General features: G+C 38.7%; 1 protein-coding gene across 1 annotated transcript; it reads right to left on the reverse strand.

Annotated features, from left to right (window-relative positions):
• Positions 1–7,332: 7,332 nt before the first annotated feature.
• On the reverse strand, positions 7,333–14,451 carry LOC134302055 (guanylin). The gene is made up of 3 exons (XM_062987052.1): positions 14,383–14,451; positions 10,921–11,107; positions 7,333–7,400 (listed from the first exon to the last, which is right to left on the reverse strand). Exons 1-3 carry the CDS (start codon positions 14,449–14,451, stop codon positions 7,333–7,335), a joined length of 324 nt encoding a protein of 107 aa, XP_062843122.1.
• Positions 14,452–17,192: the final 2,741 nt, after the last annotated feature.

Genomic DNA, 17,192 nt, shown 5'->3' on the forward strand with positions numbered 1-17,192 from the left:
ACAATCTGACCACATTTTATGCAATACTACAGCATTAATTTGACAGGATTTACATACCTATGTAGATTATGCTAATATTATATAGTTTTTCACCTAAATCGACACAGTTTGGAATGATTATCACCATTTTATTACTGTAATGTTCTATACTTGATCTATGTGATCAGCCACACAGTGCTGTATGTACAGAATATGAGTACTAGCTCTGATTTCCAAGGAAACGGCACAAAGAAAATCGTACGTCTACCCATGTGCTGTCAGTGTGCTGGCCTCTGTAAATTAAGATCCTGACACGTTTCAAAGAAAGACCGCCAGCTGACTTCCAGGTTCAAATGAATACATGCTGCGTTTCTGTAAGGCAATCAAATAAACTGATTGTTAAGGCACTTTGTCATGTTCTTTCTGCTGTTTAGAAACAATCTTGGCTTTGTGTCAGACAAACAGACACAGCATTGCTCATTCTGACAGCACATTGATCTTTTTATATTATACACTGACGTGCAAAGCCAGGCCATTCATCTATATACCGTGTGTGTTTCCACTGAACAGTCAGTGATGTGAAATCTCGACTGCAACAATCTTGAAAATTAGGTTTAATCAAAAGATTGATGGCTAATCATAGCAGGACTGTCTGACCTGACTTCTTCCAAAACAAAACAGTACTGTTAATATTCGATTAACCAGGTTGGTGAACCTGAATGACCCTTGAATGACTGACATGGGATAATGCGTTCAATAATGCGTTAAATAGACTTTGAAAATGCTGCTTTATTAAAAACCAGGGCTCTGGCATCCAGCATTAGCATCCAGCTACACTAGGGTGGCCACATTCATAGTCACAAAAAGGAGGACATTACACCCAAAAGGAGGATGTCATATTAGGAACAGGGGGACATGATACTGCAACACACAGAATGAAACCATAACCCATATAACAGAGTTTTTGACCAATTTAAGCAAGATTTCTGTAACAAATTACTGTTTTACTCACTAAATGTTGTGTCTACTTTTCATATTTAAGGCCGTTCCTCGCTGCCTCCAAAAGTTTACTTTTTGGCATTTTCACAGCGTTCCTGAGCATGAGAGCTGACTAACTGACTCAGGTAGAGTATGGGTCATTCTATAATTTGGGGTACATTTCACATCACCAAAAAAGTACAAAAACAATGTTCTTTCTCAACAGAACAATCAGTGGTTCAAGTTAATATATTCCTTTAGTGTAACATATCCACTACTTGCAAAGCTTAAACATTAATTTTTTTTAATTTTAATTTTAAAGGGCAAGTAGATGTAGACTACTAGGTAACTTAGTTGACAGGTAACATAGTTGACAGTTTCCCTATTTTGACCCATAACTTCAGTGGTAGACCTTGCCTGGCTGACCACATGTCATTTCTTGAACAGAATAATGTCTAATTTGAACATACATTTGAATTAAAATTATTTAAAAAATTGTAACCATAACAAGGTATGTAACATAGTTGACGGTCAATTAATATACTCATTGACAATGTTCTATTATAAATAAAATATTTTAAAAAATAAGAGGACATTCACCACAGTTTGTTCAATATACCCTCCACAGAGAAAAATGATATAATGTAATGCTGGTCACATAGTTTTAGAACAAACCATTTTTAAGTTGCTGAGTGGAGTTCTGTTAGTAACATAGTTGACAGAACTTTTGCGGACATTAATAAATAAAGATATTTAAATTATTTAAAAGAGAAAATCAATTTAAACTTTTTAAATTAATAAAAAAATAGATGTTGTTGCCCTTAATGATTTTATTCATTATTTTAAAACCAAATCATCCTCAACTTAAAAAATGGACACAGCAAAAACTGTTCATTTAGGAACATCACGACAAATTTCAAGCTAAATGAAGCATAGGATGCACATAATGTTTTTGTGATATTACAACATGTTTTCCATTAATAGGTAAAATATGACATTTTTAAAGATAATAGTTAGAATAAATATAATTATTATCATTGGACATGGAATGTACCCCAAATTATAGAATGACTCGTATACAGACCAGAGCGAGTGGGCGAAATTCAACCACCCAATCACAGACTAGCATTTAGAGGGTGGACCTTCTGCGATTGGCCAGTGGTAGCACTATAAGCAGTCAAATGAGGCTGTTAAACCAATGAAATACAAAGCATTTGTTTTGACATGTACCTGAGCCAATGACAGATAATATTGATCAAAAATGAAACCAGTTCACTCCAAAAGGAGGATTTTTAAGTGTCCGTCCTAGCGTTGCGTGGATGGAGGACTGGCAGCTGAAAAGCCGGACTGTCCGACCTAAAACCGGACGTCTGGCCACCCTAAGCTACACTTAATGACCAAAAGTATTTGTACACCCATCCTAATTACTGAGTTTAGGTTTTCCCTCCCACACCCATTACTAACAGGTGCATTAAATCAACTATATAGTGGAAGATTCACTTGAAAGAGGCCTCGAATACTGATCAGCCTGTTTTTGCCTGTCCACAGTCTTTTGGTTTATCTAAGATGAGCTCAGTCCCAAAGAACAGAGAACTTCTGAATAATTAAAGCATTGCTTTCTCCTTACACAGCTGAGTTTACTGTTGCATTACTTGATGCAACAGTGGACTACACTATGTGACAATGGTTTTCTGAAGTACTTCCGAGGCCATGTGGCTATATTTATCACAATAGAATGTGAATTTCTTGTATGATGCCTTATGTGGGCTTTAAGGTCACAGATATCTAACACTGAGTCCCTACATGGACTGAGATTTATCCGGATTGAATCTTTTTACAATATTAAGTACGGTAGATGGTGACAGACCTGAATTATTGTTTTGACAGTTCTTTCATGAAGTTTGGCATAAACTGGTGAGCTATGATTCATCTTTGCTTGCAAAAACCTGGTCTTTGGTGAATCCTTATTTCATACCCCCCGCCCCGCCTTTCCTTTTTTTTGTTCCCACAATGTTTCTCTTCAGTGGGAACCTGGCTTGATCAGGACTGATGGGACATGGAGCTCTTTGCTAGAAAGTATGATTCATGATTCATAATAAAGTTGATTCTATGTACTTGTTAACTCAATATTTAACAGGTTCCCACATACTGTATATACCCTGGACATTGTTTGCCATATAGGGCAATTTAATATTTGTGTCCATGTGTCCAGGCTTCTGGAGTAAATACATGAATTATAATATGTGAAAATTAGAGAATCCGATATGTTATTTGTAAAGGTGAATTTACATTTCCAACCGAAACCTTTAGCTTGTTTAGAGCTTTAATCGATTGACGTACATGAAGCAATTCATCAAGTGTTTAAACCAACACGCTTCTAATGTTTTGTGACAGTACGATAAATCAGACCTGGTATTATTTGTACAACTATATCAACTAGGAAAGTCTGATTTGTGTTTGTGTTTCACACGTTTCATGAATGAATGTTGTATTTGGATAGAGAAACTGATGTTCTGTACGTGCTGACAGAGGGAGTGTTTGATGATGATTCTGCTTTTATAACCAGGTTAAACTGGGAGTGAGGTTTGTGCAATCCAGAAATGTCTGGTATATTCACCGTTCAACCATAACATTAAAACTACCTCCTTGTTTATACACTCACTGTCCATTTTATCAGCTCCACTTACCATATAGAAGCTCTTTGTAGTGCTACAATTACTAACTGTAGTCCATCTGTTTCTCTACGTACTTTTTTCACCCTGTTATTCAATGGTCAGGACCCCCACAGGACCACTACAGAGCAGGTATTATTTGGGGGGTGGATCATTTTCAGCACAGCAGTGACACTGACATGGTGGTGGTGTGTTAGTGTGTGTTGTGCTGGTATGAGTGGATCAGACACAGCAGCGCTGCTGGAGTTTTACTCTATCAGACACTCCTACCTAGATGGTCCACCTTGTAGATGCTGTTTGAGTCGGTCATCTTCGAAACCTTCATCAGTGGTCACAGGATGCTGCCCATGGGGCGCTGTTGGCTGGATATTTTTGGTTGGTGGACTATTCTCAGTCCAGCAGTGACAGTGAGGTGTTTAAAACTCCAGCAGCATTGCTGTGTCTTATCCACTCATACCAGCAGAACACACACTAACACACCACCACCATGCCATTGTCAATGCAGTGCTGAGAATGATCCACCACCTAAATAATACCTGCTCTGTAGTGGTCCTGTGAGAGTCCTGACCATTGGTTTTCCAAACTCAGTTACACGAGTAATGATTTTAGCTGTGTTACACGTTGACATCTTGGACATTTCAACTAACCGATTGCTAACTGAATTGCCGAAGTATTGCAAGGACCACCTCATTGTGCAAATTAACCAGTAAACATGAGGCACTGGAATGCCTATTTTATGCACCTGTTAGCCATTGGTGTCCAATACATTTCAATAATTTGGAGGGCATCCACATACATTTGGCTATATTGTGTATTTCTGATGCATACGAAAGAAGACAGAAAAATGAGTCTGGGAATTAAACATTCACTTTGCAGGATATCCCAGCTCTGACCTTGACATGTTCTTCTAATCTCAACAGAAAATAGGCCAATAAAAACAAAATAATGATATCTTATTTCTTCTCTAACAAAGCACAGAGATTCCATATCACTCAAGGCGCCACCAAGGACAGACAGGAAGGTGATGCTTCTGTCAGCAAACAGAAAGCTTGAGATGTCAGGAGTAGTTTGCTAGCGCGTTAGTGGTCTATTTCTGACCTGAGCCTTTTCCAGTCCTTCCATTTTCTGTTCCCAAAACACAAAGGTCATATGGGCCATATACTGTAACCCGACTCGAGCTGCTATAACAATATTGTTCATCTCCTTACTCCAATTTCTAAACACTTGCTGAACATGCTGTTTTCTATGAACGTTCTTCTTCTCTCATGTGAGTTCCCACAAGGCCTGCTGAACATACTCAAAAGATGTAGTGTACAACCTCAAATCAGAAAAAGTTGGGACAGTATGGAAAATGCAAATGAAATAAAAATGCAGTGTTCATTACATTACTACCTTTACTGAACCTGTGATATTTCATGTTTTATCTGCTTAACTTCATTTCATTTGTTAATAAACATCCATTCCTGCATTTCAGGCCTGCAACACATTCCAAAAAAAGCTGGGACGGGGACAATTTAGGGCTAGTAATGAGGTGAACAGGTGATTGTAATCATGGTTTGGTGATTCTTGGCTGAGTCTTTGATGAGCAAAGATGCAGTGTTTTTTTAATCTGCACTTATTTAATATAAACCTGAACCATGTGCAATACCTTTTTAAAATATGTGCAATACCTGTACTTTTATATATCTTTTTATATATCCTTACATTTTTATTTATAATATAAACACTTTTATATCTTTATATTCTTAAAACTCCCCCAGTGGAATAATAAAAGGCTATCCATATACACAGATCAGCCATAACATTAAAACCATCTTCTTGTTTCTACACTCACTGTCCATTTTATCAGCTCAACTTACCATATAGAAGCACTTTGTAGTTCTACAATTACTGACTGTAGTCCATCTGTTTCTCTAAATGCTTCGTTAGCCTCCTTTCATGCTGTTCTTCAATGGTCAGGACCCCCACAGGATCACTACAGAGCAGGTATTATTTAGGTGATGGATCATTCTCAGCACTGCAGTGACACTGACATGGTGGTGGTGTGTTAGTGTGTGTTGTGCTGGTATGAGTGGATAAGACACAGCAGCGCTGCTGGAGTTTTTAAACACCTCACTGTCACTGCTGGACTGAGAATAGTCCACCAACCAAAAATATCCAGCCTTCAGCGCCCCGTGGGCAGCGTCCTGTGACCACTGATGAAGGTCTAGAAGATGACCGACTCAAACAGCAGCAATAGATGAGCGATCGTCTCTGACTTTACATCTACAAGGTGGACCGACTAGTAATAAACTGTAATAAATTTTGCATTTATTTACTCTTCTACCCATCAGTCGTTAGTTAGACTGCTCATGCAATTGTTCATTTAGTAAATGTCCCCCTCTAGTGAATTTAGGTTTGAAAAGCAATGTGCTCCGCATCTGAGCTACAAAAAACCTCAAAATTGCAGTTTGGAGCTTTTTATGTATTTTTACTAAATACATTTGCAAGAAAAGGTTCGTAAATCATTAATTATTAATAAAAAATGTGATTTGATGTTCATCTAAGTCATGAAAGTACACCACTACATTCTAATATCCAAAGAAATAAAGAAATAAAAGTATTATTAGTAGTATTATTATTCACTCATTCATTCATTTTCTGTTTTTGGACTGTGGGAGGAAACAGGAGCTCCCGGAAGAAAACCCACACAGACACTGGGAGAACCAGATCCAACCGGAAATCAAACCCAGGACCTTCTTGCTGTGAGGTGACAGTGCTACCCACCGAGCCACCGTGCTGCCCCGTGTATAAATCAATAATATCAGTTATATGCTTTCAACATTGTGGCCTTCCCTGATCCAGCATTGTAAAAAAGGCCAATGAGGAGAAACCTTGATGTTTTTGGCATGGGAGAAACTTGAGGAGAACATGCAAACTCCACACAGAAAGGACCCGGACCGCTCCATTTGGGAATCGAACCCAGGACCTTCTTGTTGTCAGGCGACAGTGCAACTAAATCATTATCATCCTTAATAAATTAGAATTTAAAACTAAAACATACAAATTCAAGTTAGTATCGACTGATATTGTCCGTTGAAATCAACTTAGGTTATGCAAAGTGTTCAATGTTCTTTTATTTTTAGTTTGGGAATGAACTGGAACGTCAGTGCCAGCCATACAAATACTCCTTTGACTGAATGGGCACAAATTCCCATATACATACTTCAAAGTCTTGTGAGAAGCCTACTCAGAAGAGAGGTTGTTGTTATAGCTGAAATGACCACACAGAGGTCACTCTATTTTTTATAACATTTGTTTTTGAAATGAGATGTCCATTAAGTTCAGGGTCAGGTGTCCAAATACTTTTGACCATATAGTGTATTTTGACCCAGCAAATTGTGTCATAGTGTTAGGAAATCAATAACGTACTCAAATTAGTAAAAGCTTTATTGGACATAGAAGGAGGTGTTCCAATCGTTATTAAAATCTCCAGATTGACATGATTTTATATTTAAAGTGTATATAAATGTTTGACTTAACATAGCTTTCACTTTAATTTAAACTTAAATTAATCCACACACCTATACAATAACAGGAGCAGATAGACTTAGATGTAATACACTTTACAAACATTAGGGGGCAGTAACTCCTCATACAAATAAGTTATAGTTTCATCACACATGAACTTGGGAAAAGTACATTATCATGTAGAACTGCTGGACTACACACATCCTGTGCAGGCCGCGTTGGCACAGATCTCACATGGGTCTGAAGGAGTGATGATCTTAACTGTAGAGACACAGCAGACAGAAAAAAAAACAACACAATGAAAAAATGAGAGCAACAATAACAATTTTTTAAAGTCTCGGACGAACATGGTTTGAAAAAAAGATCAATTATGATTATGATATTGGCAGAGGTCATATATATATATGAATGTATATATATAGACATCGACCAAGCATAACATTCTAACCATTATGGTCCCTGTTTTGCTGCCGAAACAGCCCTGACCCGTCCGTGGTCCAGGTCCGATGCTCAGGTGCCCGTTGTTGGCGCTTTCGGCGGTGGACAGGGGTCAGCATGGGCACCCTGACTGGCCTGCGGTTATGCAGCCCCATACACAACAAACTGTGATGCACTGTGTATTCTGACACCTGGATCGAACCACACGGGCCAGTATGAGAGGCCGTGTAGGCCATAATTCTAAGTTGAATTCTCTCACACACACCATCATACTCTCACACACACACCATCATACTCTCACACACACACCATCATACTCTCACACACACACCATCATACTCTCACACACACACCATCATACTCTCACACACACACCATCATACTCTCACACACACACCATCATACTCTCTCACACACACCATCATACTCTCACACACACACCATCATACTCTCACACACACACCATCATACTCTCACACACACACCATCATACTCTCACACACACACACCATCATACTCTCACACACACACCATCATACTCTCTCACACACACCATCATACTCTCACACACACACCATCATACTCTCTCACACACACCATCATACTCTCACACACACACCATCATACTCTCATACATGGTTTACTATACTCTTTCACATATACTACAATACCCACTTACAACTATAATCACACTTTCTTTTATTTACTATTATACTCTCATACACACAGCACTATTCTCTCGTGCACATATAACTATAGCTATGTAAAACAAAGATCTACTGTATGTGTAAGAGAATATTATTATATGTAAGCGTAATAAATAGTGTATGTGAATGCAAATAATCATGTTTATGGAACAGAATGATAGTGAATGTAAGACAGAATGATAGTGCATGTGAATAAGAATAGTTGTATGTGTGAGAGAGTTTGATGGTGTGTGTGTGAGAGTATGATAGTGTGTGTGAGAGAGTATGATGGTGTGTGTGAGAGAATTCAACTTAGAATTATGGCCTACACGGCCTCTCATAGGCCAGCCTTCGCTCCCCACATGCAAGGACGGATTAAGGATAGTCTGGGCCCCTGGGCAAAGAGTTGCACAGGGCCCCCCCCCCCCCACCCCGCGCGCCCCCCCTCCAAAAACATAAATAAATTAATACATTAAACAACCTGTCAATAACTAACCCTAACACAATAATCTATTTTATATAAGTTTCTTTCTCTTCTTTCTTGCAAAGTCATCCACTAATTCATCAAAATTAAGCTGTCTGACCAAATCTGATTCAATGGCCAGAAGTGACAGTGAGTTCAGGCGGTTTTGGCGCATCCTAATCCTGAGTTCATTCTTAATACGAGCCAGTTTGGAGAATGAACGCTCCCCTTCACAATTTGTGATAGGCACAGTCAAAAAAAGTCTAAGTGCTATGTAGACATTTGGAAAGATTGACTGTAAATTCAAATTTATCATGGTTTTGAGCATTTTACTAGGACATTTTTCTTTTTCTGTTATGAATGATTTGTATTGCATCAATTCATCTGCCAGGCTCATGTTCAGATCTGAAGGATATGCTGCAGCGAGTGAGTTAGCCTTTAAAGTGAGCTCACTGTTGGACATATTGTCAGGCATGAAAAGAACATCAAATAGCTCAGTTAAGTGTGTGTATGCATTCAAACTGCTTGAAATTGCTTGTCTTAAATTTAAATAATTGCAAAATTGCAAAATTAATTTGTGTCTCTGCGCTTAAGAGAAATTGAACATAATAATTTTGAAACAATACAAATTCAGAAACATTAAGTAAGGGCCTGAATCGCATATTTGCAACAAAACGTCTGTTATGAAATATGGTAGCTTGCCTGGCAATTTGTAGGTCCCTAGAAAGTCAAGGAGCCATGGTAAACGACTTCTATGGAAGTCAAGGGCCCCATAGCAGGGGCCCTCGTGATCAAGGGCCCTCTAATGGTATGCCCCCCTCTTTCCTAGGACCCCTAATAGCAAGAAGTCGAAGTCAGAGCAGTGCCACAACGCCTCATCCATTTTCATAAGGGGCCCAAAAGCATGGCTAGGGCCCCCAAGAGGCCCTGGGGTCAAAGTCCCTAATAGTCAGAGGATCCTTAAAATGGAGGGCCCTCGGAAATAAAAATATATTGTATCATAAATGTTGATAGGCATCGCAAAATGTTTTGGGCCAGGGCCCCCCCCGGGGCCCCCTGACCTCAAGGGCCCCTGGGTGCTGGCCCCACTGGCCCGGTCAGTAATCCAGCCATGTCCACATGCATGACCCTGTCGTCGGTTTACCACTGTTCCCTCCTGACACCCGACAGGAGCCCATTTTTCCTGCTTCTAACACATCAACTTTGAGGATAAAATGTTAACTTGCTGCCTAATATATCCCACCTACTAACAGGTGCTGTGAAGAGATAATCAGTGTTATTCACTTCACCTGTCAGTGGTCATAATGCTATGCTTGGTCGGTGTATCATTGGTAGTAAGATGGTCTGGGGCTGCTGACTGCATTACGTTTCCTCTCTACTGCTGCTGACCCTGACTCCTTGCGCCCCCTCCGACAAGTGTGCATCTTTTCACCCGCATTAGATGACTTCATTTGGAACTCAGTCTTGCGCATGAAGAGTAATGCACTGATCTTTGTTATCCCCCGTGTCATAGTGCCGGCGCCATCGATCGGCAAGCAGAGGTCATAATTGCAGCACTTATGAGGAATCTCCTCGGGCATCAAACCCAACGGATGAGTCCGTGTAGGCGCCCAGCCTGCCGGTAGCAGAGCTGAGAATGGTAATGATTCTCAATGCCAATGTAAATTCAGCAAATCAAGAAAGTAAAGCAAAGCCCAGAGATACCCGATCATTTCTAGAAAATTCTTGGCAATGATTACAGTGAAAGTGAATGATGTCTTTAAACAAGGTGCAATAATACCCGGTGCCAGGCACTTCACAAATTTATTACTCTTTTATCAGACTCAGATAATCTTACAGAAATCATTGCAATAGCTACAAGAGCAGACATGCCCCAGAAGCAGAAAGACAGTAATAACATTCCTGCTGCTTCTGTTCCCCCAGAGGTGGCTTGAATTGGTTCTACTTGCATGGAAGAACATCTGAGAAATCAACCAGACTGTTGTTGAAGCTTCACAGTGCAGAGAGCAAAAAAAAAAAAAAAAAAAAGAGGGTGGGGGGGAGGTAGCTCCTGTGTAAAAATGGTTTTACAGAACACTGCTGGTACACTTTGACTCCCCAACCTGTGGAGGGTGTGCAGGTCATGGAAAGTGAACTTTTTTAAAAGAAAAAATTGTTTAAAGTGGACATTATTTGAACAGAGGTGTATAAATACCCAAATTTGTGAAGATCTGTTCAAAATCGTCTCGTCGGCACACTTTCAGGAACTCTTCTGGAAGATGTGGGTTGGCACAGACGGGCACTGGGGTGGTAGGAGTAAGACGTGGGTCATCGCTTTGAGCAGATTCTATCAGTCTCTTCAGGATCTTGACGGCTTCCAGGGTGAAGCTGAAGCCACTGTCCTGTGAACCGAAGACAAATATCATTTGAATACTACATGCTTACACCGATCAGCCATAACATTAAAACCACCTCCTTGTTTCTACACTCACTGTCCATTTTATCAGCTCCACTTTTGTAGTTCTACAATTACTGAATGTAGTCCATCTGTTACTCTGCATGCTTTGTTAGCCCCTTTTCATGCTGTTCTTCAATGATCAGGACCCCCACAGGACCACCACAGAGCAGGTATTATATAGGTGGTGGATCATTCTCAGCGCTGCACTGACACTGACATGGTGGTGGTGTGTTAGTGTGTGTTGTGCTGGTATGAGTGGATCAGACACAGCAGCGCTGCTGGAGTTTTTAAACACATCACTGTCCCTGCTGGACTGAAAATAGTCCACCAACCAAAAATATCCAGCCTTCAGCGCCCCGTGGGCAGCGTCCTGTGACCACTGATGAAGGTCTAGAAGATGACCGACTCAAACAGCAGCGATAGATGAGCGATCGACTCTGACTTTACATCTACAAGGTGGACCAACTAGGTAGGAGGGTCTAATAGAGTGGACAGTGAGTGGACACATTATTTAAAAACTCCAGCAGCGCTGCTGTGTCTGATCCACTCATACCAGCACAACACACACTATAATATGGAAATAATCATTAAGTGTTATTATTATAACGCTTCACTAAGGGAATTTCACCAAATGATGATGTCACGAATTATGAATAACTTGAAGGGAGTACAGACATGTAACATTAAGCATAAAAAGGGTGTGTCATGTGCCATAATCAAACATTAACATGGTGTGCACGTAAACAATGATAAACTTGCACTCAGTGCGCTCCGGCTCCATCAGATAACTGGGTTTTCCCACAACACTGTAGGGCGTGGCTCAAACCACAAATACTATGTAAACATTAACAAACGATAAAGGTGGTGGAGTAACTTGCCATGTATTTAGTACAGTATAGGGATAGAGTCACTGACAGTAATGCATGTAACAAAACTAAAATAAGCATTAACAACCTGGGTCAAAAGTGACCCAACTGAGTTTTTATTTTCTATATCTTTGCAATGAATTAATTTCGTCATTCAAGCTTCCATGAATTTTTCAATTAACTTGTTTTTGATCATCACAAATCCTTATTTCAGTTTTATATTTTTTGCTTTTTTAATAAAAATCATTTTTGTATCACTACCCTTCTAATGCACAACATGGGTCAAAAATGACCCTTATGTATTTACTATGGAATTTGACAGAAACTACTGACATTTGTAAGTGTTTGTAGTCAAAAACATATTTACTGATCTTTTGAAAGACAACCAAAGATTAGGCTCTTGAATCTTGAATATGTCCAATCAGTGATGGCATGGTTACCTTGAAAAAGTAATCTGATTACTGATTACTGATTACTCCTTTAAAAAGTAACTTAGTTACTTTATGGATTACTTGATTTTAAAAGTAACTAAGTTAGATTACAAGTTACTTTATTAGTTATATAATGCGGTCCGCTAATGTATCCCATAATGCAACTGGAGCTGCGATTGAAGCGGAATAAGAAACAAGAAAGACGCGGAAAACTGAGTCCTCTGTTCACAAGTGTAAGTAAGATAAATAAAATAACATTCTTAAAGACAAATAAATAACAAAAAGACGATAAATATCCTACATTTTGGCGAGTGGGATTTGTAATCAGTCTATAACCATGGTGATATTACGTCATCACGTCCCACGTCATCACTCGGCGTTGGCCGAGTAGTGCACACGTCCTCCAATCTAGTAGTGCACACTTCCTCCAATCTAGTGCACACTCTGTAAGTAACCGATTCCGGTCGCAGCCCGTGACTTAACTGTCGCATCCTCACGTCACTCCTCGAGACGCAAGAAGAAAGCAAATATACAGTATATCTTTTTACTAAGGAAAATGACAAAAATAGTAACGTACAGTAACTTGGATAAGTAACTTTAATCTGATTACTGGATTGGAAATAGTAACGCGTTAGATTACTCGTTACTGAAAAATGCGGTCAGATTAGAGTAACTTAGTAACTTACTACTTACTACTTAGTAACGCGTTACTGACCTTCACTGTGTCCAATACTTGCTTGCTAGCTGCTTACATATTCTAGTATAGATAGCTTTTATTATCTAAGACAGCAAATACATGAATAACTGACAAATGTGCATATGAAAATATTCTTGAATGGATGAATATGGGTCATTTTTGACCCATGTTGTGCATTAGAAGGGGTTTGCTTAGCTTGTGCATCAAAGGGTTAGGGTGGTTTAGTGGGTAGCACTGTCGCCTCAAAGCAAGAAGGTCCTGGGTTCCATTTCCAGGTGGAGCGGTCCGGGTGCCCCCTTCCCCCCCAGAAATACTCTGGCTCCTCATATTCTCGTACGTTTGAAATATATTGAAAATATTCTTAGTGCTGGACTGAACGGTTTAAGATAAGAGTTTCACTTCACCTGGACAGATGTGGACTGCAGGCCGGCCAGTCAAGCACATGCACTCTGTATCTATAAAGACACCCTGTTGTAGCATGTACAAAACGAGGCCTTTCTGAATTCGGACCTCCTGAAATAAGACACCACTGATGGAAGTTTTAGCCTGCTTTCACCATGTTCTTCAATGGTCAGGAGGTGGTGGTGTGTTAGTGTGTGTTGTGCTGGTACGAGTGTATCAGACACAGCAGCGCTGCTGGAGTTTTTAAATACCGTGTCCACTCACTGTCCACTCTATTAGACACTCCTACCTAGTTGGTCCGACTTGTAGATGTAAAGTCAGAGATGATCGCTCATCTATTGCTGCTGTTTGAGTTGGTCATCTTCTAGACTTTCATCAGTGGCCACAGGACGCTGCCCACGGGGCGCTGTTGGCTGCATTTTTTTTGGTTGGTGGACTATTCTTAGTCCAGCAGTGACAGTGAGGTGTCTCCATCAGCATTGCTGACACACACTATGAATCACATGATAACTATTTATGGATATTGGAAAGCCCATTGATATGACCCTTGTTTATCTTTGTGTATACTAACTTCTATCTATCCCATGTGGCATTGCTCATTTTGATAGCAATAAATCCCTCATGCCTTACCTAAAAAAAGTCTAGGTGTGATAACAACCATCACAAACATGCTGGAACTTCTGCACCCCCCCTTCCTATTATTATCTAATCTTTTTACTGATAGGATCTACTGACTCAGAGTTATGTCATTAAGTCTATAATATTAATTCAGTAAATGTAATAAACATCACATAAATGCATAAATATGACCTGGCTAACTTACCGTAACCTTTACACTCTGCAAACTCTGGAAACATGATGCCAAGAGGAACAAAACTGTCAGCGCTCTCATTTTAAACCTGTAATAAGAAAGTCTTGGTTATATGATAGAAGATGCAGAAGAAGGATCAACTGTTCTTAGGTGTGTATAAGCTCACCTTATAAATCCTCCTTAACCGGTCTTACTTAGTAACCTATTAGGAAGCCGAGATAGCGCAGGGTTTGCCTACAAACATCATCTGTTAGCCGATTACAAAAGAGGATTTGAGGTTTAGGAAGGAACTTCTGTTTTTAATCAAACATGCCTGTTCTGTAAACTCATTAATTCACATATGAGTCCCATAAAGAGCTCGTAAACTGCAGCTCATACGATTATTCACCATTGTAAAGTTTAGATAAGATGCCATCAGGCAGACTTGGATCAGGAAATGCTTCCTTATAAGGAAGCTTCTATAATGGTAACATCTACTGTGGAGATCAGCAGGGGGCTTGTGTTACAGAATTATGTCCATCTGCCTTGCCACTAATGGTCGGCTGGGGTTAGGAGGCGCAGATGCACTGTACCTGGGAGAGCCCTTTAAATACCAGTTCTTTCTGAGTTTGTGGAGCTTTTTTTCAATTAGCTTGCTGGTTCGTTGGCTTTGCTTTGGATGGTGTCCATTCTTCAAAGACACCGGCACACTCCGGCATAGATTTCGGCATTCTTTGATCTTTTTCTAAGGTACTCAAGAAGTGGTGTGACTCCATAATTTTAAATGGAGCCCCACAAGCGAATCCAACCTGGACAAGAGCTGGGTCAGTAATGGAGTGGCTGCTTTGCTTCTTTTCAGTTGCCGCCTGGATTATACTGAGCTCCTCTCTTTGATATTTCAAGTAGCTAGTAGCTAGTGTGGTGAGTCAGTTTTTAGTGCTTTTATTTTATTGGTTCTTACTTTCCTCTGTGTGGGTTTAGCTGGGGGGGGGGGGGGGGTGTTGACATTGTCCCTGTCGGGCAAGCGCATGGCCACCTCATTTTATTGATATACAGTAGGTATACAGCACTTATTTTCTTTACTCCACGAATGCACTGGTTTATGTCGTTTTGTCGTTTCACTTTGGATTAAATATTTTATTTGGCTGATTGATTTTATTGAACAATTTCATATTTTAAATGAAACAGCACTCTTATCCCTCTTAAAATGAAATGTCTATCATCAGAAAAACCCAAACAGTCAGGGATAACAGGGAAGACTTATTTCCATTGCGGCTGATGTTGTTTACATTCATTTTCCAAATTTTGGCCAACTTTCATTTTGTCATTCATTTTTTGTGTGCCTCTTTAGCCGCATAATTGTTCTTACTTGTTTAATCGTCCAGCATACTGGTTTCATCCTTTCCGGTCTCACCCTGTTACAACTGCTAAAAGAGGAAAAGTTATGTAATAGTCTTTAGATCATGTACCACTCCTTCAGGTATGACACAGTTAAACAAATAATTTACAGTCTAACATAAATGTTTGGACATCCAGGGTCAAATTCTATGTTTTGTTCATTTTCTATAAAAATAGTTCTTGACAGAGAAAACTGATTTTTTTTTTTACTAAACTTAACATAAAACTAAGAAATTAAAGCCAAAATATTACATTTGCTATAACTGGTGCACACCAAATTTAATATTAAATATGACAGGGAAAGTTCATTCCACCACCTGGGTGGTCGTACAGAAAAGAGCCTTGATGCCCGAATTAATAGGAATCAAGGAATTTTAATAGAAATCTGACACATCAAAGTGATAAACATGCATCTGTCCCAACTGTTTTGAGAGTTGCAGGCACCAAATGTATCTGTATTTGTCACATTTTGTCTATAGTTAGCAAAGCGCAATTGAGTTGGTCAGTGGAAACACTTTTGTACTTGTCAGTTAAAAGTTTAAATTCTGTCTATTTTTGTCTATATTTAGCAAAACAATTAAATTTGTCAGTAAAAATATTAACATTATTTTGGTATCTTTGTCAGTTAAATAAAAGTCTAATTTCTGTCTATTTTTTCTCATTTATGTCTAATTCTTGTCTAATTTTGTCTGTATTTAGCAAAACACAACTGTGAAAACACTGGAAATATTTTTGTATGTTTGTCAGTTACTTTTTGTCCATAAAAGTTCAATTTTTGTCTATTGTTTACTAATTTGTATTATTTTGTCTAATAAACGGTTCAAAATGTGTCTAGTTTTGTCTATATTTAGCAAAACACAATTGACTTGGTCAGTGAAAACACTGGAACTATGTTTTTGTACTTTTGTCAATTGAATAAAAGTGTTATTTCTGTCTTTATATAGTTTTTTGTCTAATTTCGTTTATATTTAGCAAAAAACAGTTGAGTTGGTCAGTGAAAACATTGGAAATATTTTTGGTACTTTTGTCAGTTAAATTAAAATTTAATTTCTGTCTTTTTTATATAATTTTTGTCTAATTTTGTTTAATAATAAAGTTGAAAAGTGTCTCATTTTTGTCTATATTTAGCAAAACACAATAAAGTTTGTTAGTGAAATCATTGGAAATATTAGTTGTACTTTTGTCAGTAAATAAATGTTCAATTTCTGTACATTTTTTTGAAAATTTGTCTAACAAGTCTAAAAAATTGTCATAGTTTTTTTTTTTTTTACTTTTGTCATTTAAATAAAAGTTCAATTTCAGTCTAATGTATTCTAATTTTTGTCTAATTTTGTGTAATAAAAAGTAAAACATTTGTCGAATTTTGTCCATATTTAGCAAAACACAGTTGAGTTGGTCAGTAAAAATATTGGAAATATGTTTTGTACTTTTGTCAGTTAAATAAA

This window comes from Trichomycterus rosablanca, chromosome 24, assembly GCF_030014385.1.
Source record: "Trichomycterus rosablanca isolate fTriRos1 chromosome 24, fTriRos1.hap1, whole genome shotgun sequence".
Taxonomy (NCBI): Eukaryota; Metazoa; Chordata; class Actinopteri; order Siluriformes; family Trichomycteridae; genus Trichomycterus; species Trichomycterus rosablanca.

Coding starts and splice junctions, on each gene's coding strand:
- LOC134302055 (XM_062987052.1), bottom strand. CDS start 14,451: ATGAGAGCGCTGACAGTTTTGTTCCTCTTGGCATCATGTTTCCAGAGT. Junction 11,108..14,382: donor TGCAGAGTGTAAAGGTTACG/GTAAGTTAGCCA, acceptor TTCGGTTCACAG/GACAGTGGCTTCAGCTTCAC. Junction 7,401..10,920: donor ACAGATCTTCACAAATTTGG/GTATTTATACAC, acceptor GTGTCTCTACAG/TTAAGATCATCACTCCTTCA.